This window comes from Carya illinoinensis, chromosome 2 (genome assembly GCF_018687715.1).
Source record: "Carya illinoinensis cultivar Pawnee chromosome 2, C.illinoinensisPawnee_v1, whole genome shotgun sequence".
Taxonomy (NCBI): Eukaryota; Viridiplantae; Streptophyta; class Magnoliopsida; order Fagales; family Juglandaceae; genus Carya; species Carya illinoinensis.
The window spans coordinates 2,090,378-2,114,957 of record NC_056753.1 but is presented as its reverse complement, the minus strand read 5'-3'; the positions used below and the strand labels follow the sequence as shown (position 1 = coordinate 2,114,957).

Genomic DNA, 24,580 nt, shown 5'->3' with positions numbered 1-24,580 from the left:
TGACTCTCTATGACCGAGCCTATTAGTGGAGAGGACAATTAACAGTACTGAACAGCTAGTTCAATTTTGTTTATTGTTTCTTCTGGGTTATAAATGTAAGTAAAGTATAGGAATTACAACAGCTAATTGTGCAATTCCTAAACCACGTCTTGAATATGTGTATGATAAGTGGGGAAAACCATACACATAGGCCTTTCTATAAATGAATAAGATGCAGGAAGAAATCCTAAATGGCTAACCCGGTTAAACCATCTAGTTTAACTAATATTCAGTTATACAGGAGGGCAGGAAATGATAGTAAACATATGTCCTCCAACTAGATGTCTTAAAATCCACCCAATAAAAAATTAAACGATATACAAATCAAGTCAAGCCAAGTAGAGCACAACAAAGAAACAGAATACATAATATAACATATGTAACACAAATAAGTTTCATGAAAAAATGCAATGCCAAAGAAGCCCCTCACCCAAAACCTCAAAAGAAAACACAAAAAACATCCTGTTGCAGTTACAACAGGATGTTTAAACTTATTATTAATTGCTTAATAATAAGTAGATTATTATGATTTAAAACAGCTAAACATGGAACAAGGAACAAAACAGTTAAACAATTAGGCTGAATTAACAAAACTGATGGGTATAAAATCACTCAAAATAAGATACAAGTATGTAAGCATAAACAGATATGAGCAAAGAACCTTCAGTTTTGTGTGGCGATTGTATTATATACTTTCAAAATGTACAAATGATAGTAAAACCATACCATATCATATGCCTAGATATATGACATGGTTTAGTAATCTTGTTTGATCCATATTTTGAGCACTGGTGTGAAATATATAGGTTGTTGCAGTAAGAGGAGGAGAAAATTGTCCCTCAAAATTATAACATAAAACAGATTACTAACGATACGGATGATTAAACTTTTGCCCAATAGTAAATTGAATACCTCTCCACAGTAGAAAGATGAATACAATCTGAAACCAATATACAAGAGAATTATTTCTTTTGGGATTTTCAAGATAAGATAAACGTATAGCATATATATCAAGGCCATGGACAGGTAAAAATGCTACTTAAACCAGCTCAATATGTTCAACAAGAGTAAAAACCTAGAAGCTTCCAACGGCACAAAGATTAATACAACTACACAGGGCCTAAACGAGGGGATTAAATTATTAGAATGTAATCGGCCATTGGGTACCTTGAATGTTGCATTTTTTTAATATGTAATTGTAAATTGGAGAAGAGAGAAGAATATCTAACCAAATAGAAAATATTAAAAGCATCTAAATATTTGAGCTGAGATATACATTGTACTCAATGGCAACCCATGAATATTTGGTAGGTGAGCTTGGTGCGAATGGACGTGTGACAACTAGCATTTTACATGGCAGGTAGAAATTTTGAATGGGAATAATGGTCAAATTCATATCCTCCATCATTTACACTAATGTATTGCTATTTACTTATCAAACAATACATTAACAAATTCTATCTATGGTACAAAGTAAAAACTTTTTTATGTTTCCAGTTTTTCATATATATCCACATGTTTGAAGATGCATTATGGCTTTCATATTTGTAATGGAGTTTCAAAACTGATATTTCTTAATGAGCTATGAAAATTCCAAAACAATTGATTGTATGCTTTTATTGGTCTTTGTTGTTGGGTTGATTCTCCTCTTTTTGTCTTGCAGGTAACTTAAGAGTTACACATAGTTCCAGCTGCCACCTTAGGGGCATGGGGTTATGGCAATATGTGGTGGAAGGTATGTACTCGTTACTGATGTAATTTATATAGACTTTTTAAGTGTACAGTTGTGTTCCTTATTTTATTTTTCCTTGACATTCTTTTGGTGAATTTCTGGGATGTGCATACTGTTATTATTGGGATGAAAATTTTTCCTTTCACCCCTTTTTGTTTATGAATAGGGCCTTCAATTCTCAGATCTTATGTGTGTCACAAAGCAAAAAATGGCCAATGCTGTTTCATTCTTGACAAAGCATTTTAAGGGGATTCAGAGGATCTTGTTGTAAGTTCATGTTTGCTGATTGCAACATCTTTGACTGATATGGTCAATGTTACAAAGTCTTTGGGTATAGATATGCTTTCGAAAATTGTCGGGTAACTTAGGTAATTTGAAAAAATTAGCATTGATTAGGCTTGGTTATGAGTATTTTATTTTCAATTGAGTTTATAGCTTTGAAGTTTTGGTCAGTATATGCCACCATATATTACAAAAGTTTGTGATCTTCCTAGGCTTTGAAGTATACTCTATGCTTAGGATAAATAATTCACCTCCTTTATTGTTCAATTATGAGTACATTGGATGCAGCAATGTTTAGCTGAGAGCAAATAGCTTGTGCATGCCCTTGCACAATAACTTTGAATGTTGGGTATGGTTTCTACCTTGTTTTGCCGTCAATACCATGTACCAGCGTATTTCTGAAGGGAATTAATCTCAAGAAGGAGTACTAGTTAATTCTCAAATGACTTGTTAACTGGTTTCTGGAAAAATAAAGTCACTTTCTAACATTGGCTATGACTTGAATGAGCTACAGATTATGGTGGAAGGTTTGGTGAGTTACTTGAAATAGTATATCACTATTGTTTTGGTAGTGTCATGTATTGTTGAGGAAACAAGCAGCGATCTTTATGACCTTCTTATTCTCCCTTTATCCCAAAGCTCACACTGTGAAGTAATGGGACTTTTTGTATTGATGACAATCTTTGTTTTAGCTGTTTGTTTCCAAGAGCGGATAAGGAGACAGTTTTATTATAACTTTTATTTCTCATAATTAGGGAAGAGGGAGTCATCAAAACAATATTATGAAGGGGGAGTCATGGATATAAACATATCATGCACGCCCAGTGCAAGCTTTATGAGTTGATTCTAATGTTAATTCATGTTCAGGATGGGAAGATAGGCACAATGGAAGACAAGCATACAGACTTTCATAATGTCTGAAAAAAAAAAAAAAGCTATATAACACAAATTCCAGGGCGTGCTATAACACCGCCTTCAATTAAAAATTTGCAACTCTTATGTTAGCTGGAAACAGTAAAAACCCCAAGTTGAAAAAGGGAAAAATGGGAATAATTAGTAATGGTTTTTTTTTCAAAAACTTGTATGTACTAGTGGAAAGAAGATATCTGCCATAGTGGTAATCCAGTTAATGTCATAATTTTCCTTGCAAATCATATATATAGATAGTTTACTACAGGTTGGATGGTCAAACGCGCCAAGGGGGTGCCCCCAGGGGTAGTGGGTGGGGCGGGGGGGTGTTATGGGTAGAGACCTGGTAATCCAGTTGCAGTTTCTAAAATATTAATAATATATGGTGGCAAAAATTAATGACAGCTGTAATATTGATGCACTTCTCCGAATTTGAATTCTTGCAAAATGTTCCATGGATAAGTTGGATGTGTTTCACAATACACGTTCAATAATAATAATATCGATAATAGGATTAACTTGAGTGATGTCTTAGCTTATGGTGTTCTAGCTGAAAGTGTATTTCATTGTTTCTTGAGATGCAGATAATAGTGAAATGTAGTGATTTCTTGTGAGATGAATCACAACCCATATAAGAGTTACTGAACCATTGCTGGTAATGATTCTATATGCATCTAGTCGAGGGGATGCTGACAATATTTTATGGTGTTAGGATATTGCAAATCTAGGTATTTTGTATCTGTGCAACTTTGTTGATGGAAAGAAAGGAGTAATGCCTGAAGTTTTCAAGGTATGAACCAATAGTTGTTTAAATATTATTTGTAGTTAACACTTAAGCTCAAAGCACATTTTTTTTTTCTAGTTTATCCCAAATAGCTGATTATTTGCAATATATCCATCCTAGTAATTTATCATGTTGTATTTATAAACACTATCATTCTTGATTCACAGAACAAATTACATTACACAAATTTTCTAGCAAAATATACAAATTGCAATCGGCCAGAAATCATAAACATGCATATATATAATTTATTTTACACAATCATACCACTTCATAGAGAAAGAAAACGAAGGGAGAATAGAGAGAGGCTTACCGTGGAAAACGAGAGAGAGAGAGAGAGAGAGAGAGAGAGAGAGAGAGAGAGAGAGAGAGAGGACGCACACACTGCAGCCTACAAAGGTGGTTTTGGAGGCTTGGGCAAATCGTGGGAGAATGCCCACCAAATGGCTGAGTCGGTGGCTTCAGGGTGGTTGGGGCTTCCGTGTAAATTCCCAGCGGCAAAAATGGAGAGATACAGCGTTCATGAAAAGGATAGGGAATGGTGACATTTACTTGTCGCGAGTTTTGGGGGGGGGGGCCTAGGGAAGGAAGTAAACGGCTAGGGAAGAAACGAATGAAGAAAGGCAAAAAAAAAAAAAAAAAAAAGAGAGGATCAGTATCATGCATAAAGGTGTTTTATTAATTACTTTTTGCGGCAGCAGTTACTCGTGGGAAAAGCTAAATACAACTCGTGACAAATATTATGTACTCACAGGTTCATGTGCCTAGCATCACGTGCAAAATAGCGATGATGTTTATCTAGTGGAAAAACGCTAATTTCTAACGTTAAAATTTTTAAGCCACGAAGACCAATAATTATGTGATTCTTTTTCCCGTTAACAGAAAATGGTGGCATGAAATTAAAAAATTCCTGGCAAAAAATGTTATTGCCAGTAAACTATTTGTCACTACTGTGATCTCATGGTAAATGCTATGTTTCGCTCCCACGGATTAGTTTGGTGACAATACCAAATTGATTGCCACGATATTTTGTCGTGGAACAAGAACTCATGGCAAAAACCAATTTTTGTTGTAGTGACTAAAGAGAAAAAGAGAGTATGTGTTGTAGTATACTAATTGAGAGGTAGAGAGAGAGGGAGAGAGAAAAGCTTACCGAGGGAGAGAGAAGGAGATCAACCAAGAGGTTGAGAGAGAGTCACGTACAGTGATTGAAAAACTATGGTATCAGGAGCTCAAGAATTGATTGAAAAACTATGTTCTTCGAGGGATCAATTCCTCCAATAATAGATTTTTATTCACTTTTTGCATGCTTTACATCATGAATTCGTCTCCTTTTTATATACAATCCAGACGTTAATTTTGTTATAAAGGGAAGGGTATTCTTGTACATTTAGTCAACTAGGTAGGGCTACAAATGTAACTACACACTACTTAATGAACATCATGTGCCATCACTTGCGTCAACTACCTTCAAGACCTCTACACTCAATGACCCTTTTGCTTCCATACTTCACCTCTCTACCTTTCTTCTTCATACCAGTGCTCATAACAATGAAATCTTTTTTTTTTTTTTTTGAAAAGAATCACTTTGTATTCATATTCAACTATTAACAGTATCAATATACATTTTGTCTATGAGTAACTGATTTACAATCAACTCTGGTCCCTCCTCTATCCAATACACATCATCCTCCCCAAACATAGCCAGTTTTGCTAGTTGATGAGCTACCTCGTTACCCTCCCTGTGGATAAAACTCACCTCCCACCTGTTGTACATCTTTAGTTTCTGCTGCAGGCCTTCCACTAAGTGACCAAACCTTGAATCATCCCCCCTATGTTTCATTACCGCATCAATTACACACTTAGCATCCCCTTCAAACACCACACCCCATAACCCCAAATCCTCACACAGCACCATTGCTTCCCAAAGTGCAGTACATTCTGCAACAAAAGCATGGCAACTATATGGCCTTTTAGCACACTTAGCAGCAAAAATATCACCATTACAGTCCCTGATGACAACCCCCACACCCATACACCTCGAAGCTACATTAATAGCTGCATCAAAGTTAACTTTGAGTTGCAAACCCACTGGCTTCCTCCATCCCCTCCCTCTTCCATTCCCAGCTTTAATAGTTTCCTTCTCACCACTACCCTCCAGCCTTCTTCGAGCTAGCTTAAAATTTTCATAACCCACCAAAGACATCTGCATCACAGTAGCTGGACCCAACATTTGCTTGTCAAAAATGTCTTTATTTCTCCGGTGCCAAATGTTTCTCAACATCATCACCATCTTCTCAACTTCCTCAGTTGAGAGTTTACAAAACATATCATTTAAGAGCTGAAAAACATCATACACTCCAACCCTCCATTTCTGAACAGGACTCCCCTCTTCTGCCCACACATCAGAGGCTGCTGGGCACCACCAAATCGCATGCATCACTGTTTCTTCATCTTTCTCACACAATGGGCACATTTCATCCTCAACAACCCTTCTCTTTCTTAAGTTCACTTTTGTTGGAAGGATATTATTGATCACCTTCCATAGAAATGTTTAACAGAACCAGGAACATCAAGGTGCCATAATTTCTTCCATGTTTTTACCTCATTTCCAGCTCTCGAGGCCTCACCCTCTTTCTGCCTTCTTCTCTCTTGCTCCATATGGTAAGCACTCTTGACAGAATACTTACCATCTTTTGTAAGCTCCCATGTCAGTCTATCCTCAGCTCCCATTGGCCAAATTGGTAGTGACAGTATCAAATCAGCTTCCTCCTCATCAAAAATTTGTCTCACAAGCTCCACCTTCCAACCTTTTGTATTATCATCAATCAAATCAGATACCTTGGCCTCTGCTTGTAATATTTTAACTTGGGATTGAACACAACCTGTTACAGGCTTAGGTAACCATTTTTGTCCCCAAATTTTTATATTCTTTCCATTTCCCACTCTCTATATCAAGCCTCTCCTTACTACCCCCAAAGCTGACCAAATACTCCTCCATATGAAGGATGGAGACTTTCCGAGTTGAGCTTCAAGTAATTGAGAGTTTCTGAAATATTTTTCTTTAAAAACTCTTGCCACCAAAGAACTTGGATCCTTTAATATTCTCCATCCCTGCTTAGCAAGCATGGCCAAATTAAAATCTTCAAGTAATCTAAATCCCAACCCTCCACTTGTTTTACTCAGTCCCATACAGTTCCATTTCCTCCAATGAATCCCTTTGTCTCTTTTATATTGAGCCCACCAGAATTTAGCAAATAACTGCTCAATTTCCTTACATAACCTTTGAGGCAGCTTAAACACACTCATTGTATAAGTTGGGATAGCTTGTAGCACAGCCTTAATCAAAACTTCCTTCCCAGCTTTTGATAGGAATCCATTTTTCCAATTTTGAATCCTACACCATACTCTATCCTTAAGTCCCCTAAGGGCATTATATTTTGATCTCCCCACAACAGCAGGCAATCCGAGATATTTCTCATATTTGTCACAAACAAAAGACCCAGCCTCCATGAATATTCCTTTTCTCACACTTTCCTTAGTATTTGAGCTAAAGAAAATCGAAGTCTTTTGCTTATTTAGTTTCTGCCCTGAAGCTTTTTCATAGCATTCAAGTATCTCATAAATGCTTCTCCATTCCTCCTTAGTAGCCTTGCCAAATATCACACAATCATCTGCAAACAGCAGGTGATTTACCCTTAAACCCCCCCTAACTGCTGCCACCCCTTTTAGGATCCCATCCCTTTCAGCTTTCAAGAAGAATTGACTCAAGCCTTCAGCACATATCAAGAACAGATAGGGAGAGAGAGGATCCCCCTGCCTCAATCCCCTAGATGGAATTATTTTCTTCCCAGGCCTGCCATTCACCATCACAGAGTAACTTACTGTTTGCACACACTCCATGAGAAGCCTTGTGATTTTCTCCCCAAACCCCAACTTGAGGAGCATAGCTTTCAGAAAAGGCCACTCCACTCTATCATAGGCCTTAGACATATCAATTTTTACAGCCATATTCCCAGATTTTCCTTTGTGTTTTGACTACATCGAGTGTAATAACTCAAAAGCCACCAAAATATTGTCAGTTATAAGCCTATCAGAGATAAAAGCACTCTGATTTTGGGAAATTACCACATTCAGCACCTTTTTGATTCTATTGGCAAGAACTTTTGAAATTAGCTTGTACAATACATTGCACAAGCTAATTGGTCTAAATTCCATAACATTCTTCGGCTCCTTCACCTTTGGCACCAAAGCAATAAGGGTATGATTCAGATTTCCAATTATAGATCCCCCATTAAGGACTTCCAACACTGCACCTCCCACTTCCTTTCCAACTACACCCCAATGTTTTTGATAAAAACCTGCCCCAAACCCATCTGCCCCAGGTGCCTTCCATGGAGACATTTCTTTTAAGGCCCTTTCCACCTCTCCCATCCTAAAAGTCCCTTCAAGTTCCTCCCTCATCTCCCTACCAATTTTTGGTTTAATCTCAGCAACACAGCCTTCAATATTACCCAAGGAAGGTTCACTTGAATTATAGACTTCCAAAAAATAGTCTCTAAAAGCCCCTTCAATCTCTGGTGGTTTCCTGAGGATACACCCCTGTGAGTTTGCAATTTCACAAATCAAGTTCTTCCTCTTCCTCTGGCTAGCACAAGCATGAAAGAACTTAGAATTTCGATCACCATTCTGCAACCAATGTGCCTTGGCTCTTTGTTTCCACCATATATTCTCTTGTTCCAACAGTTTTTCTAACTCCCCACTGACCCTATTAATTTCAGCTACATGGCCAGGCCCTTCCACTTCCTTAAGAATTTTGAGTCTCTCAGAAATTCTTTTGATATTTTCCCCTCTCTTAGCATCCCTTTCTTTTGACCACACACTAAGAGCCTGTCTACAAGAATTAAGACACATCTGGACATAGCACAGTTTTCCTTCCACCCTATTGTTTCCTCTCCACCCACCACACACAGTTTTATTACACTCCCCATCCACATCCCAACTCATTTCATATCGAAACATCTTCTGCCTTCTCTCCATATAGTACCCTTCCCTAAAACAAGTCAGCAAAAGAGGGAGGTGATCAGAACCCCAAGCAATTACAGTCTCCACCCCTACCCTTTTAAATTCCCTTCTCCACACTTGATTAGCAACTGCTCTATCCAGCCTTTCTTTAACAAAGGAATCATCTTCATGGCCATTTGACCATGTATACTTCAAACCCCTCCACCCAAGATCACTCAACCCCCCATTCATTAGAGCCACTCTAAACTCTTCCATTTGACCCTCCCTTCTTTCTCTCCCACCCCACTTCTCCCCTTGAGACACAATTTCATTAAAATCCCCTATTACACACCATCCAACCTCAATTGGAGGCTTAATGGCTTGTAATAACTCCCAAGAAACCCTTCTCTTAGCTGTTTCTGGATTCCCATAAAATCCAGTCAATAGCCACTTCGACCCCCCACCTCTTCTATCTATTACCCACAAACTAATATGCCATTGAGAATATGACCATAGTTCAAATTTTCCCACATCCTTCCACAGCATCACCAACCCACCACTCAACCCTCTCGGTTCCACCACCAAACAACCCTCAAAACCCAACTTTTTTTGCACATAACCCACCTTATTGGATCTCACCTTTGTTTCCATAATGAAAACAACATCTGGCCTCTTTTCCTTTACAAGCTTGTAAAGGACTTGAACTGTCCGAGGGTTGTCAAGCCCTCGGCAGTTCCAGCTTAGGACCTTCATTGGTCCTGGCAGGGCTGCTTCACAGCACCTGCCATTAACAATGGAACCACACCCCCCCTCCTTTGTTTCTTTGTTACCACTTCGACATCATCACCCTCTTTCTCTGTTTTCCCCACCTTCCTCTTTTTTCTTTCAATCAACACCACCTCCCCATCTAATTTTCCAACTCCCCTTGCTCTCCTCTTCCATGTCTTCCCTTGTTCTTGAATCTTTTCACTCTCAACCTCTTCACAAACCAGATTTTGTGTCATTACAACCTCCTCCCTTTCTAACATATCATTTTTATTTTCCAATCCACATTCCACTAACCTATCATCTTCCCCCTCACTATCTAAACTTACCTCCCCAATCAATCCATATATTTTTTCCCCACCACTTCCCCCTTCCTCTGTCTCCTTCAGCAACATATTACTAACCTCTCCCCCCTTTATTTCCCCACACTCTCCCTTAGAAACTTCCTCACCATTATTTTTACTCTCCTCTTCCCTCACTATATCATCCTCACCTTTCTCATTAATTTTTTCCATTCTCCACCCTCCACCCATAGAGTAAACACTCTCCTCTCCTTTTTTATCTCCCTCACTATTCTCATTTCTTCCCCCATTCCTCTCTACATTAGCACTCCAGTAACCTTTCTTTTTTGGTCCCCCTTCAGCCCTCAACCACGATCCATACTGCTCCATTACATTCTTACCACTCCCACTCCCCTTTGTGCCATTAACACAACCATCCTCACCATGAATCAACCATCCACAGTGAAAACATAGCCTAGGCATTTTCTCATACTTCAAATTAACCCATACATTTTGCCCCTTCACTTTGATCCATTTCCCTCTCACAACAGCCTTTTTCAGAGCAATTTCCACTCTAATTCTCAAGTATTTTCCCCAACCAATCCCATCTACAGGCACATCCACCTCTCTCACCCTGCCAAGAGTCTCACCAATTAATCTCCCCTTCTCCTTTGTCATATACGCCAATGGAAGATTATGGATCTGAATCCAAAATGGCTCACTCTCAAACTTCCACTCGTTTGGCTGTGTAAACACATCAAACTCTTGGAGTGCAAACAGTTGGTTGTCAAACAACCAAGGTCTACCATCCATCACTCTCATTTTGTCACTAAGAGTTCGAAAGATAATGACAAATTTATTTTCCCCTACCTCTCTGAATTCTGCAGGTTTGCTGATGCGCCATATTTTCCCCATGGTTGAAGAAATGATTTCTCTGCCAACTGATCTCTCCATACAGACCTTCCCGATGGCACTCCTTTCCCCCTGCTCCCGAACTTCCTCTTCTGCCTCCTCGCCTACATCTACAACTGCATTCTCCTCCTCCGATAACCTCAGTTTCTTCCACTGAGCTTCCAGTCCATTCATCCCTCCGATCGAGTTCACGTTCATGGCCACCTCACTCGAGCAGTTAGTTATAACTGCTATTACACCACCTCTATTCCTTAGAGAGAATAGAGAGGAGACTCTTTTTTTTTTTATTTCACACATCTTATGAAAGCAAGAGTAGTGTAACTCACAAGATCTTTAAAAATTAACAATGAAATCTTTAATGAAAAGTATTTCTTAACATTTGAATGTCTCATATATATTGAATCTTGATTTGAATCCGATCGAACGGATGTATTCGTCGAATGATATTTTAATATTAAAATTGGAGCATAATATTGAAATAATTTTGAAATATTTTATCCAAAAAAGGCTACCCGGCCTAGTGATGATCATGTTGATCTATCGTTTCAAATAGTGACATTAAATATAATTTAAAATATCAGAAATTAAACCCATAATTAACTAATTCATAAAATTTTTCAAAAATATAGAAATTGATTCAATCTAGTAAATAAAATATATATGGAAGATGTTCAGCTGTAATATAAGAAAAATACTAAAAAAACAGTGTATCGCAGAAACTCAACGGTTCCTACGGGTTGGGCTCTTAAACTCACGTTATACCATCATGCGCGCGCTCTATTTGTCCAAGCATTTTTTTTGTTGGGCTGGCCTGTTGTTTATATTTCATCTGTTGGCCCACCTCTTCTTGTTGCCATATAATTGGTTGCTTTTCTTGTTGCCAATTAATAGAGATTTCATGGTGGTTCTCCATTGACAAGGGCAAAGGCACGTGAAATTACCATTTGTAGTAAAAGTATATGTTAACAAATAGATTTTATTATTTATATTTATGTCTTTAATACTTTATCTTATACGTGGGTTAGACTCAATTTTAATAAGTGAATTTAACATGTAAAATATTTTGATTAAATGAGTGAAATATATATCAAGTCGATATTCGAATTCAAAAGTTCTGCTATGATACTATGTAAAATCAACAGATAGATCTTCTAACAAAAGAGATCCAAAACACTGACCTTGGCACATCATTTTCTTACATGTAGGCCTTGCACAAATCAAGGATTGCCTTACACACAAAAGAGAGATGATATATATTTACAGTATTAGAGTGTATAAGACTCGCGTATTTTTTTAAAAAAGAAATAAGTAAATATAAAACTCACATGAAAAAATTATTATTTTTAATTGTGGACCCTCTTTTTTTTTTTAAAAGGAGTATTCTGGGCTTACGTATCTTATGACTGAATGTTGGAAAACAGTTGATTCTCACCGATAATTGAACGCTTGCAGCAAGTTTTTTTTAAAGTAAATGAAATATGGTCACTCTTATACTTTTAGGAGGAAAAATAGCTTTAAAAAACATGCATTTTTCACAAGCTAGAATAATTACAAGAGGAGTAATTAGTAGATAGTCTCGAAGTATTATTATAAAACTTTGTAATAGGATAAGAACATTAATATTACATCATTCATACTTTCAGAATACGTAATAATTTCTCGATAAAGAGAAAAGAAAAGACGGAATCAATAAATTAAGAGAATAATAAAAAGACATGGGGACATGATTATTATATTTATGCATTGGAAGTAATCTAACAAATTAAGTGAGAGCTGAAATTTTCTCCTTGCCCTCATTTCTTTTTTTTTTCCTTTTCTGATAGTCACACCCTTGTAACTGAAATTTAAAACAAAAAAAAAATAAAATTTATATATAAAAAAAAATTAACACTAACCAAAGGATTTTAAGTGCTTGGCCTTGCCACAGCGTAATGCATTGAGAGGGATGTCATTCTCAGTGAAAAGGCTCTGTTCGTCGTTCCAAACTCTGACATACAATTGTTGTCCTAAGTATCTCCTCGACCAGATTGCAGACCTTAAATTCCACATGCCCTTGTTGTCCAAAGACACCAAGACTGCACTCCATGACTTGGGATATACCTGCAGTAGTCATATGCATACGAGTTCGCATGAGTCGACTCATACATTAATGTGAATGAAAGTCCAAATTTTTTTTTTTTTCATTATCGAATGAAGACTTGCTTTGATGATTTACCTGAACAGTGTGTCTGGGAATGCCATCAACCAAATTGTAGCGTCTCCTCATGTCAGCTGTCCATGAAGCAGAACCATATCTGAAAATTTTTGGGACAGATGAAGGAGGGTAAATGGTTTGTTTATGGACACACCAAAGACATTACCGACATGAAAACATGCCCAATTAGGATAAAGAGAAGCATACCCGACTATATAGAAACTGTATCCATCAAAATGCCAAGATTGGATAGTGTTTTCATTGTTTTGGAACACGATTTCAACGAAGTCATGAAGGGTGGTTCCAATGACAGAGGCGCCAAAGGTTGGAGAGCCATTACTTGGCCTGTCCTTGATTGTGTTGAGGCCAAAGACACCAGGGATATTAAACCAGTCGGCGAGCTTCAAAGGGGTGGTTGGATCGACATATGAGATCCCGTTTACAGCATATCGTAGCGTCTTATTTATCTTTGTTTCTGAATTGGCTAAAACAATTGTCCTCACAACCTTTATGGTCCCATAATGGAATGACCCTTGAGGGTTTGGCCTGGCTGCATTGGCTGTCAAATTCAGCCTTTCTCGCACAAAGAATGGAACACAGTGAGCACAACGACCAGCCTAGCTTAATATGTGATAAGAAATATTCTCTTTTAAGGTTTTACTCGAACTTCAAACTGGAGAGAAAGAGACGTATAAAATGGACCCTGCAGTCTATAGGGCTCACTTTAAATGTCTCTCTCTCTTCCACTAAGAGACATTCAAACTCGGATAAGAACATGAGAAAATCGTAATTTGTACAGATACCCAAAAACTCTTTGAGAATGCTTACCTAATGGTCCTTGCTTGCTTCATAGACCAGTGGATGTGATAAGTTGGGCCAATAGGCAATGTGCCAGAGGCTTGGGTGTTGGAACCAGCATAGCGAAGAAATGCAGTGGTAGTCAGAATAGGCTTAGTGAAACGGGTAGAGGCAACAATGAAATAGTCCTTCATTGGTCCATTTAAGGTAACCAAAACAGCTACAGATTGACCCACATGAATGTCAAGCGAATCGTATGTGTCCTGTATTGTGTGAGCTCCCTCCACTTCAACCAGCTTCATTACATGCCCCTGAATCCTGAAGTTGATTGAAGTTTCTATGCCCACATTTGATAATCTGAATTTGTAGGTTTTCCCTTGAAGAACACCCAACCAAATCTCAGCTACAGTAATGAGGGCATCGAAAGCTAGTAGACTTGGTGATGATTATAATTAATTACCTTGTTCACCGGTGAAGACAGAACCATTAGAAATTCCATTTATGAGGAGACCATCAGGTAAAGCAAGAGCAATGCCCAAGTCCAATTTCTGCCGCAATACCTACAATTACCTGGTGTATTAGAGTAATTTTGACTGATATATTCGAAATCCTTCCTTAATTTTGTCATTGGAGTAATACCAGATGATGGGTCATATTTTAAGTGATTTTTCATTTTAAGTGGTTTGACTTATGAAACGACTTAAAATGTGTTACATCAGTCAGTGTGATTAAGAATGATAAAATCAATGATGAAGAATAGAATTGCTCATAGGACCATATCATTCAGGCTTAAATAAAAGCAAAGAAAACAAGGACCTATCTAATTCTATATACTATTATAGTCGTTATCTGAACAGATAAGCTTTCTCCCGATTTCAAAGAAGACTGAAGAAGTTGAAGGAGCAGAGTTATCTTTACAGACCTTGTGGTTACTCTTGTACCAATCACCAACAAGCAGTGTAAATTCTCCATCAGGTACAGGATATGGGATTGATATGACGGATCTCTGCGCAATATTGAAACCCCCAAAACCCCCAGCAGCTCTATGCAGTTTAGTTGAAGGGAAATAGGTGAAGGTTCCAATCTGATCCTTGGTTTGAAACTTGTACGTCCAGTTCGACTTCGGAGGAATGGGGCAATTGGTTCCAAGCACACCATCTTGCCATGATGTTTTTCTCTGTTTGATCCCATTCCTGTAACATTTCCCACAAAATGAAAGAAAACAAAGAACGTGTTTAGTACCTTATATAGGTGAAAACAAGAAGAGAAAACAATCCTGATCAGAAATAAAGCCAAGCCAAGACAGACATTTGCAGGCAAATGAACAGTACAAACATTAGAGACAAAGAAATTGGTACAAACCAAGTAATTAGGAAAGGTTCATCCAGATTATTAATGACATCAACAATAATGTTGTCATTAGTCACGCATTCGATTGTAGGGCCAGGAAACTGTCCATTGATAAGAATGCCCTACAAAATCATAGGAAGTAAAATCAGATTTAAGATATCATGAGGCCTTGATCAAACCAAATATGTTATAAATGGCACCATGTTTGCATCTGGGAGCTAGAAATAAACCAACCTTGTAAGGAACACCAAGGGGATAAATTGTTCCATATGTAACCGTCCATGTATAATATCTATAGGGATCTTCTGCTTTCACCCATAAAGCACTTAAGCAAGCCAATGCTCCAAGGAAAAAAGGCAGGAAAATTGCCTGCCTCATGGTAATGGATATATTGATGATCCTGTTTCAAATGTCTGCCAAAAACAAACAAGCAATCAAAATCAAATCATATGCTGTGGATGCTTCACTCATATGAACAGTATATCAATCATATTATTTCAAATTTAGTACTACTGGTTCTTAATATCATGTCCACTCGATATTAAACAGATGTATACATGCATATATAATAGGATTGAAAGTACGTAGAACTCATGTATACAGATAAAAATCTAATATGGTTCTAGAAATAAATAAGTAACAAACAAAATAACCCGAAATATTGTAGGAATCAGTACTGAAAACTGTGGTTATTGTAATTAATATATACCAATTGCGGTGACTTGATCATTGAAGTTTAAAAATGATCAAGTTCCAAAAACAAGACTGCCAATGAAAAACAGTGCATTTATAATACTTGTGCGAATACAAAAGAACTTGGAAGTGACAAGAAGTTGCTAGAATTAGCTTACGGCCTGAACTTGAAATTCCTCAACGAAGGAGGCCGGAACAGATCGAAGGAGGTGGCCGACTTGCAGTGCAACAAGTTAATAACATGAAGCCCTTATATAATATAAAAAAAAAAATGAACATGAAGAATTGAAGATCGATCCTGACTATGCCAGCATGGACACGAACAACGAGGAGCTCTATATATATATATATTATATGAGTTTTACTATATATAAGCAAAGTCGCGTATTAATTTGCGTATTAATATTAATTCCTTTATATTCAAAATTTAAATTAGTACTGTTTTCAATAAAATCTACTTTTTAATCAATCACATTAAATTGATTCACATATTAATAGACAGTTATATTTTTTCATATTATATATCTTATTTTGCGGGCGCACTTCATGCTCAAACTACTCGTACACAAGTACATACCCTTTCACAACTCATAGCTAGGCGGCGGCTAGTTGCCTATTTGACCAGAAATAATTGGTTGCATTATATATGTAAATGTATAACAAAGTGTTTTTGTTTACTGGGTTTCTTTAGTCATGAAGATGTGAAGCTGGCATATGGATTTAGAAACTTGGACGTGGATTCGTCGGTGGGGGAAGAGAGAGCGAGAGATCTAAGAAAGCGGGAGCAGCGCAGCCGAGTGCGGATCATCATTAATTGCAACAAATTATTGAATATATTTGAGCAAATTTAACACGGAGAGAGAGTGAGTTTTTGCAATAATGTTTTCTTTATCTCTTTCGTTGGCGTTGCAATTACTTGCAATTGCTTTTGTAGGCATGCAGTTGAAGTGACGGATGATCAGGATGATGGAAGCCATGCATGCTACTGGGGATACGTGGCCCGCCCTGGATGTGATCTGCCTTTGATTTTTATGGATTCCGATGCGAATTTTCGTACTACTCCGTAGCCAATTCTTTGTTTTGCCGGCCGCTTGCATGTTTAATTTGTTTTGTGCTCGATCTGCCCAAAAACATAAAAAATACTGATAATCTGCGTCGTAACTTCCTTCTGCTATTTACTCCTTCCACGCCCTGTGGACCATGCATCCAAGTTATAATTTGTAAAGTCAAATGGGTTGAGTTGATAAAACAAAATAAATAAATAAAGTTGTTTCTATATATATATATATGAACTCTTGAAGTTTCCATTTTAAAGATCATGAAATACTGGTTATGTACGTTCAATGCATGCTTCCAAACACATGGTTTAATTGCGGTTCACCCTGAAATTTAGCAACAAACATTGTGATACAATCCCCCAATCTTAATGTTTCTTTTTCATATTAGACTTAAACTTCTGGCAGAAATTAAGCTGAGACATCTGGATCTAAAAATTGGAACAGGCTCCAATGTCAATGTTGTACCACTTATCATTTATCTTGGGTTAATCGAAGAAATTGCGACACTACAAGAAAAATGGACTTTTGCGACCAATTAATAGCAACGAAAATAGTATTTGCAACCAATTTTGGTTGTAAATACTCTTTTCGTTGCTATTAATTGGTCGCAAAAGTCCATTTTTCTTGTAGTGCGATGTACATGCATAATGTAAAGAAACCGGCCTTTTGCTAACAAAGAAAAAGAGGTCAATTAGGGGGGCAAATTAAAATAAAAGAAACCCTTTCACATTTTTTTCAAAATCGTGTAGTCAACTAGAAGCTTTATTGATGGGCAAGTCAAGTAGTCGCTACATGTTGCAATGCAATATCCCAAGAACAGATCTCATGGGGAACACAAGATGTGGCGTATGCTACAAAACCGCTAGACCAACTTAATTCCAAACATGTGAAATTATATTCTGGTCATGTGCCAAAGTATGATGCAACTTTACATTAAGCTGAAAATCTTGTAGGGAAATAATCTTTCTAATGATGCTTAAGTACTCGTAAATAATACTAGTTCTTATGATACTTGAGCTGTCCCTCACACACAGATTCAGATCCCCTAAAATTTCTAGCCCAACTCTAGGATTTAAAGTGGGAGAGACACACATTAAGTATTGAGCATCATATATATATATATATGAACTCTAAAAGAGAATATTAAGTATTGATCAGAGACATATTTCTATCCGAAGTTTAAGATCTAAAGTTCCTTACAACATTTATTGAGCATTTGATACTGTCAAGATCACCATTTCTAGACTCTAGAGTTCATACCATCAAGAACTCTAAAAGAGATAAATCGATCCCCCCACACACAGAACACATGTATGCGCGCGTGTTTATATTTATGTCTCATTTCTTTTCTTAACAAGCCACTTTTCAAGTAATTGCATCCAGAAACAGCTACTTGCAGTATGCTTTCTCTTTATTATTAATCTAACCATATGTATAGGTTTGCATGGAGGGCCTATGGGCGGCAAAAGTACTCTCTCTAGCTCTGTGCTACAACTTTCGCTCCATCTACCTTGGCTTGCTCTACTATGATCGTACGTTGCTGGCTGATTCTTCTTTCATGACTGATAAACCAAATCTTTCCAGTAGGTTAACCGTCAGTGTGGTAATCATAAAAATATAATCAGGAATTCCAGATCAAAATTCTGATAAACTTTTTGAGTGTCGGCTATTACAGAGCTTGACATTCTGTCACAGGTAAGTGTTGTTTTACTCAATCTTTAAGCAGCTAATCAAGACGAGTGATGAGAATCCTTTTGGTTCCTTGAGATTTGCAAAGATAAATCAATATGTTCCATGATTTACCTCATTAGTCTAAACAGAATGCCAGGCTCAAGCTAGACATTCAGACTTTTCTCTATCTTTTTTGTTTTTCTTTCTTTCTAAGCATGTAATTTTTAATATTAATTTCGAAGCTATTTTTGGTGAACAAAATGCATAATGCAAATTAATTTTCTCATTTTCTCTTCGCTTTTGGGACAGCAGGTTTCGAGCAACGAACAAATAGCTTGCTAGCTAGGCTCTCATTCTTTGTCACTTTGAACACTTTGGTTTGATATCCAAGTTTTGATGATAGAGTACCTATAAACTTTAAAAGCAAAAACTTGTATTCTGAAATATATATGAGAGATACACAAACTCCCACGATGAAACAGAACCAAAGATGTACAATTGACACAAAATCATCTAAGCAAAAAGAAGATGACGATGAGAGATACACAGAGTTCCCCGAAAATAAGTAAATATCAATCTTTTCTCCCCTGTAATGTTTTGACTTGCAGCCAAACCCTCATGACTGGACCAAAAATAAAAGGGGGCTTCAGGGGATAAAAAAAAAAAAAAAAAGAAGAAGAAGAAGAAGAAAAGAAAAGAAAAAAAAGCCAGTCCTATTAAGGGTGCCGTCCTATGGCTTTGCCACAAAGTACAACATTTGTAGGAAGGTCATATTCATTAGCAAGGTTGTGGACCGCATTCCAAACCCTGAGATAGAATTGTTGCCCAAGGTACTGCCTTTCCCATATTGCAGACCTCATGTTCCACATACCTTGGTTGTCCAAGGAGACCAATATGGTGGTCCACGAATTTGGATACACCTGCAAGAATATGCAAAGGATGTCATGAAAAGGACACTGCAATTAAATACAATAATCAACAAAAAAAGGACATGATATATATTTTCTCTTTTAACATTTCTAGTTAAGTTTCAAGTTGAATTGGATAGCACAAGGTAGATACTTATGTCCCAAGCTGACTGATGTGGTCAGTCCTACTTGAGAATAATATGTGAATGGTCAATTTATTTATATAAAAAATGAAAATAATGATGATACTGGGGAAGTCAGTCATTTTGCATGGCTTCGCCTATAACAACTTTCAAAAGTGGAAACTACTCACGAGTTATTCTTATTTAAGATTCACTATTCTTATTTAAGATCCAAAGTACACAGCAGAATATCAATAAACAGAGGTGGGCATTGGTATTCAGAAGAAAGGAAACCTTCTTCTGATGGTCTTTATTCGACTGGTGCATGCATCTAAAAATGTTTAGCCAAGAACAGCTTGTGCATCCAACGATGTTAGTTGACATGTGCTTATCCTGCAAAGCAGTATTTAAAGCTTCCAAAATGTCCAATTTATGTAATGGTGTCTGTTGAGTCATTTTAACATGGTATTTGCTAAGTGGGAGTGGGTCTAGTAATTATGGCAAGCAGCCTGAGCCCTTGCATCAATTATCTGTAGCACCATCGATGCAGATGCATTGGTGTGTCAACGCCAATATGCTCCTCTCTTTCCCTGAATTTAGGAGCATTAGATCCCCTCTCAAAACAACTCTCTGCAATGAAGTCTTACCATTGCTTAGTGGGAGCAAAAAGACACATAACATTGACAATTTTTATAACTCCTACAGCAGCAAATCATAGCCTCATACGATGTAGAAAAACATCGAGTGAAAATACATCAAGATTGTTCTAATTACCTGAGCAGTATGTCTAGTCAGAGCATCAACTAGATTATAGCTTCTTCTCTTGGCTGGTGTCCACTGTCCGAAACCATAACTGTATTGTTGAAATAAATAGTTATTAGAACTTACCTAGCTCATTTGAATAAAGGCAAATGAAGTAAACTGCCTTACCCAACGACCCAGAAATCATAGCCATCAAGATGCCAAGACTGAATTGTCTTTTCATTATTTTGGAAAACAACTTCAGTAAAATCATGAAGGGATGCTGGCATAACAGAGGTAGCTATGAATGTAGGACCACTTGAGGGAAGAGTTTGGATGGCATCTACACTGAAGACTCCAGGGATGCTGAAATGATCAGCAAGTTTCAGAGGGGTGTCAGGATTGATGTAGGAGACTCTGTTAATTGAATAACGCTGCTTTCCGTTTATTAACGATGCTGAATTGGCCAACAAAATTGTCTTTGTTGGCATTATCTTCCCGTAATGGAATGAGCCCTGAGGATTGGGCCTTGCAGCACTTGCTGTCAAATTCCACCTTGAAGAAGACGGGTTTAGAAGGATCCAAATCACAAGCATTAGAATATAATCTTACATCTCCAATCACTCCAAGACTTATTTTTAGCAAGGAATCTTATTTTATACCTGAAGGTTCTAGCTTGCTTCACAGACCAGTGTATTTGGTAAGTAGGACCAATGGGCAAGGGCCCAGAGACGGGGGTATGAGAGTTTGTGTAGTGTAAAACTGCAGCTGCTGTAAGAACACGCTTAGTGAATCGAGTGGATGTAACAATGTAGTAGTCCTTTGGTGGCTGATCCAAGGTTACTAACATAGCCACAGATTGGCCAACATGTACATCAAGAGAGTCATAAATGCTTTGAAGGGTATGAGATCCTTCAACCTCAACTAACTTCAATTTGTGACCCTGAATCCTGAAATTCAATGAGGTTGCCAAGCCCACATTTGAGATCCTGAACATATAGACTTTTCCTGAAAGATCAACAAGCAGATAGATGTGAGTAAAACATCTGCCATAAGAGCCTATATAAGATTTACTTAGAGAAATCCAATCTGGCTAAGAGCTAAGTGATTATTCAGTGAATCAAGAATATGATCAATTAATTATTGAGGATGACCTTGGTCACCACTGAAGGTATTCTGAGCCTGGCCATTTATAAGGACGCCATCAGGAAATGGTAGAGATATTCCCGAGTCCAGAGATTGCTGTAATGTCTGAAAACATCATGAGAACTCATGAGGAAAAGTATAAACAAATGGGTACCATTTTGAGTTTTGCAAAAATGTAGACAGTTACACAATCAACTAGATCGAGGTAGCATGTGGCCTGAAATTTATCAGTTGGAATGAAATATTGAGGTGATTATAATTGAATTTAGACCTTTAAACTTTCAGAATTTGCGAGTTAGAGAAGGGATGGCACAGCTCCTCAAGAGAAGCTTCATGTTTCCAAAATTAAATATTGTTATAGATGTTGATATCCTACGGCCGACATTGGCATTGCCAAGAATGATTAAAGAAAATTAATGAATTAGTAAAGTAAGAAAAAGTGATTTTTAGCAGTTAAAAATTGGGCTCAAGAAATCATCTACAAAAAATTCCACTTAAAGAGATTAATGATATATGTGATTGTGACCAAAGAATAAAAACATTGCATCTTGCTGACCTTATGGTTGGTTTTGTACCAATCACCAACAAGTAAGGTGAAATCTCCATCAGGATTCGGAAAAGGGATCGGTATGCGAGGTCTCTCATACACATTGAGTCCTCCAAATCCTCCAGCAGCTTTGTGAAGCAGAGTTGAGGGGAAATATGTGTAGGACCCAATCTGATCTTTGGTTTGAAACTTGTAAGTGTAGTTCGAGTTTGGTTGGATAGCGCAGTTGGTACCCAATACTCCATCTTGCCATGAGTTCTTCCTTTGTTTAATACCATTCCTTTTTGTCATAAAACAGGTTCTCAGTAAACCACCTTATTGGTTTCGATGCCGTAATCAAATACTCAAATGTGAAAGCAAAGAAACTGCACATGTGGACTTTGAGATCATCCTACTACAAAACCTATAATGTTAAACATATGCTGTAGGGAATTTCTTAATTTAACTTTACAAAGCTGAGCAGCAAGGAAGCAGAGACCAAGTAGGGAAAGGAAAGGGGAAAAGTTTTTTAAATGCTCCGAATTTCTTTTTCAGTGAAGTTCTTGCCATTGTCACTATTCATATGCACAATATCCAGGGCATGGTAATAACGCTTTATATACAACCCATCAAGAGTATGATAGTATCTTCCTCGTTAACATCACGGAAGCATACACTGAACACTTTGTTTTTCAAGACAAGATCATGTGTAGCATTAAAACAGGTGATATATACACAGGAAAAGCTCACCATGTCAGCAGAAATGGCTGGTCTAACTTGTTAATGAGGTTGAGGATGATGTTGTCGTTAGTCACCACCTCGAGTCTGGGTCCGGGAAACTGATCATTGATAAGGATTACCTTCAAAAATCAAAGACCAATCTTTAGAAACCAAAATTTCCCTATCTTAACTCTTAGCCAGTGGTACGGGACTATATCTAAGAGCACAATAAAAGTAAAATTACCCACCTGCTGGGGGACACCCAAAGGAGAACGAGTTCCATAAGTGACAGTCCAGGTATAGTACCTATATGGGTCGTCTGCTTTCACCAGAGAAACAACCAAAGCAGCCAAGATTCCACAAATCACATGAAGCGAGACTGCTTTTGCCATTGAATCTGCAAAAAGCGCACTGAAGAAAGCCATCATTAATCACACATTGCCAAATCGAGATGGTTCCCATAACAAAATGAAACTTCAACATAACACTTTTTGAAGAAACAAGTGGGATTATTACCAGCTTTGAGGAGCCTGTTCTTTTGGATCACAATGGAAGACAAGCTGTCAGCGGCAGCCTTAAATAAGAACAGCGCGGGAATAAAAACCTTCACCGGATTTCCGTGAATAACATTTTTACTTTTGTCCCTGCAGCAAATATCACATTTATTTTAATTTTTTAATATTTTAGTTTAATGATAATAAAATAAAATAAAATAATAAATAATATTAAATATATAAGATATGTGATTAGGAAGATGAATAACATCCCTCATACATGAAATCTACCTCATATTATTGCGAGCGCCCCACAAATGTCATATAATTTGTAAGGCTCTGTTTGGAATTTAGTAGTTTAGTCTAATTTTAAGTTGAATTTAACATCTAAATACTCAATTTTCAAATTACAAAATATATATCAACTCAAAACCTCTTTATACATAAGACCCATAATCTTTTTCAATTCAATATCTTTTTATACGCAGGACTTACAATATTTTTCAACTTTCTATAAGTACATATAAACTCATCTTAATATTTTAACGCATCTAAGTTTATCTTAATTAAACCTCACAAAACTCACACAACCGTTCAACTCTTCTTGGGGTGGCTAGATCGCACCTTAGATGGTGCAATCATCCCGATTCCTTTTTGTTGTGTTCCAATGTGAGTGAATCTATTGTATTTGTAAGGGGAAAATGGCCCAAGCCCATTAGTCCAATCCGGAACCCCCAATAATCTCAGACCAAAGTATGTTGGGGAACCTATGGCAGCCTAGAGTTGAGGCTCACCCTACTATAAGCACAGGGATTCGAGGTAGGAGGGACTCGGCCCACCCTCGTAGTGTTCCTGCCCATCAAAATGGCTCATAGGTCGGGGCCCTAAGGTGGTTGAGAAATCCATTGCAGATCTTGATTACCCAAGGCCTCAGTGGGGAACCGAGACCTAACAAAAGGTACATAGACAAATGATCGGGCAAAGTGTCGACAACAAAGACAAGCCCGATTATGGGAGCACCCAACCATGGACATGCCGCATTTAAGACGTGTCAGGAGACACGAACACACGACGGCATACTCTTGGGATGATGCAATCTCAGCATGGCACTGTGTCGCAATGGCAAGGAGGTGGCAAGTTTGACCTAGGCACGACCTGACACCGTACAATCTCCCTTGACAGCAGAATCCAAGTCAGGTATAAATTCCCTGATCTCACCCACGAGAAAAGATCTAATTCTCTTTTCACTTCTACATACTCATTTACCTAAGAGCTTTCGATTAATTTTAGCATCGGAGAATTCACATACTCCACCGGAGTCCACTCTTTGCTCTTCTTGCAGGTGCCGAATGCGTGGGCCTCCATAGAGTTGCCATGGCCATGAAACACAACATCAACAATATTCACCATCAAAGAATTGATGTTTTTGCTTTTGATTAATAGTTCTAAAT

At 37.6% G+C, this 24,580-nt stretch overlaps 2 protein-coding genes across 2 annotated transcripts; both read right to left on the bottom strand.

Annotated features, from left to right (window-relative positions):
* Positions 1-12,342: 12,342 nt before the first annotated feature.
* Positions 12,343-16,040, bottom strand: LOC122301956 (L-ascorbate oxidase homolog). Its single transcript, XM_043113299.1, has 9 exons — positions 15,902-16,040; positions 15,285-15,463; positions 15,063-15,172; positions 14,623-14,893; positions 14,161-14,260; positions 13,731-14,076; positions 13,110-13,475; positions 12,924-13,002; positions 12,343-12,808 (listed from the first exon to the last, which is right to left on the bottom strand). Exons 2-9 carry the CDS (start codon positions 15,426-15,428, stop codon positions 12,599-12,601), a joined length of 1,626 nt encoding a protein of 541 aa, XP_042969233.1. The 5' UTR covers positions 15,429-15,463; positions 15,902-16,040; the 3' UTR covers positions 12,343-12,598.
* A 2,848-nt stretch (positions 16,041-18,888) lies between these two features.
* On the bottom strand, positions 18,889-23,273 carry LOC122296551 (L-ascorbate oxidase homolog). The gene is made up of 9 exons (XM_043106337.1): positions 23,152-23,273; positions 22,884-23,046; positions 22,666-22,775; positions 21,946-22,216; positions 21,398-21,494; positions 20,906-21,251; positions 20,433-20,798; positions 20,277-20,355; positions 18,889-19,392 (listed from the first exon to the last, which is right to left on the bottom strand). The coding sequence occupies exons 2-9, from the start codon at positions 23,025-23,027 to the stop codon at positions 19,189-19,191; spliced, it is 1,617 nt and encodes a 538-aa protein (XP_042962271.1). The 5' UTR covers positions 23,028-23,046; positions 23,152-23,273; the 3' UTR covers positions 18,889-19,188.
* Positions 23,274-24,580: the final 1,307 nt, after the last annotated feature.

Coding starts and splice junctions, on each gene's coding strand:
- LOC122301956 (XM_043113299.1), bottom strand. CDS start 15,428: ATGAGGCAGGCAATTTTCCTGCCTTTTTTCCTTGGAGCATTGGCTTGC. Junction 14,261..14,622: donor GGTACAAGAGTAACCACAAG/GTCTGTAAAGAT, acceptor AGGTAATTGTAG/GTATTGCGGCAGAAATTGGA. Junction 14,077..14,160: donor TGTCTTCACCGGTGAACAAG/GTAATTAATTAT, acceptor GTGTTCTTCAAG/GGAAAACCTACAAATTCAGA.
- LOC122296551 (XM_043106337.1), bottom strand. CDS start 23,027: ATGGCAAAAGCAGTCTCGCTTCATGTGATTTGTGGAATCTTGGCTGCT. Junction 20,799..20,905: donor AAGCAAGCTAGAACCTTCAG/GTATAAAATAAG, acceptor GTCTTCTTCAAG/GTGGAATTTGACAGCAAGTG. Junction 19,393..20,276: donor TGACTAGACATACTGCTCAG/GTAATTAGAACA, acceptor ATATTCTTGCAG/GTGTATCCAAATTCGTGGAC.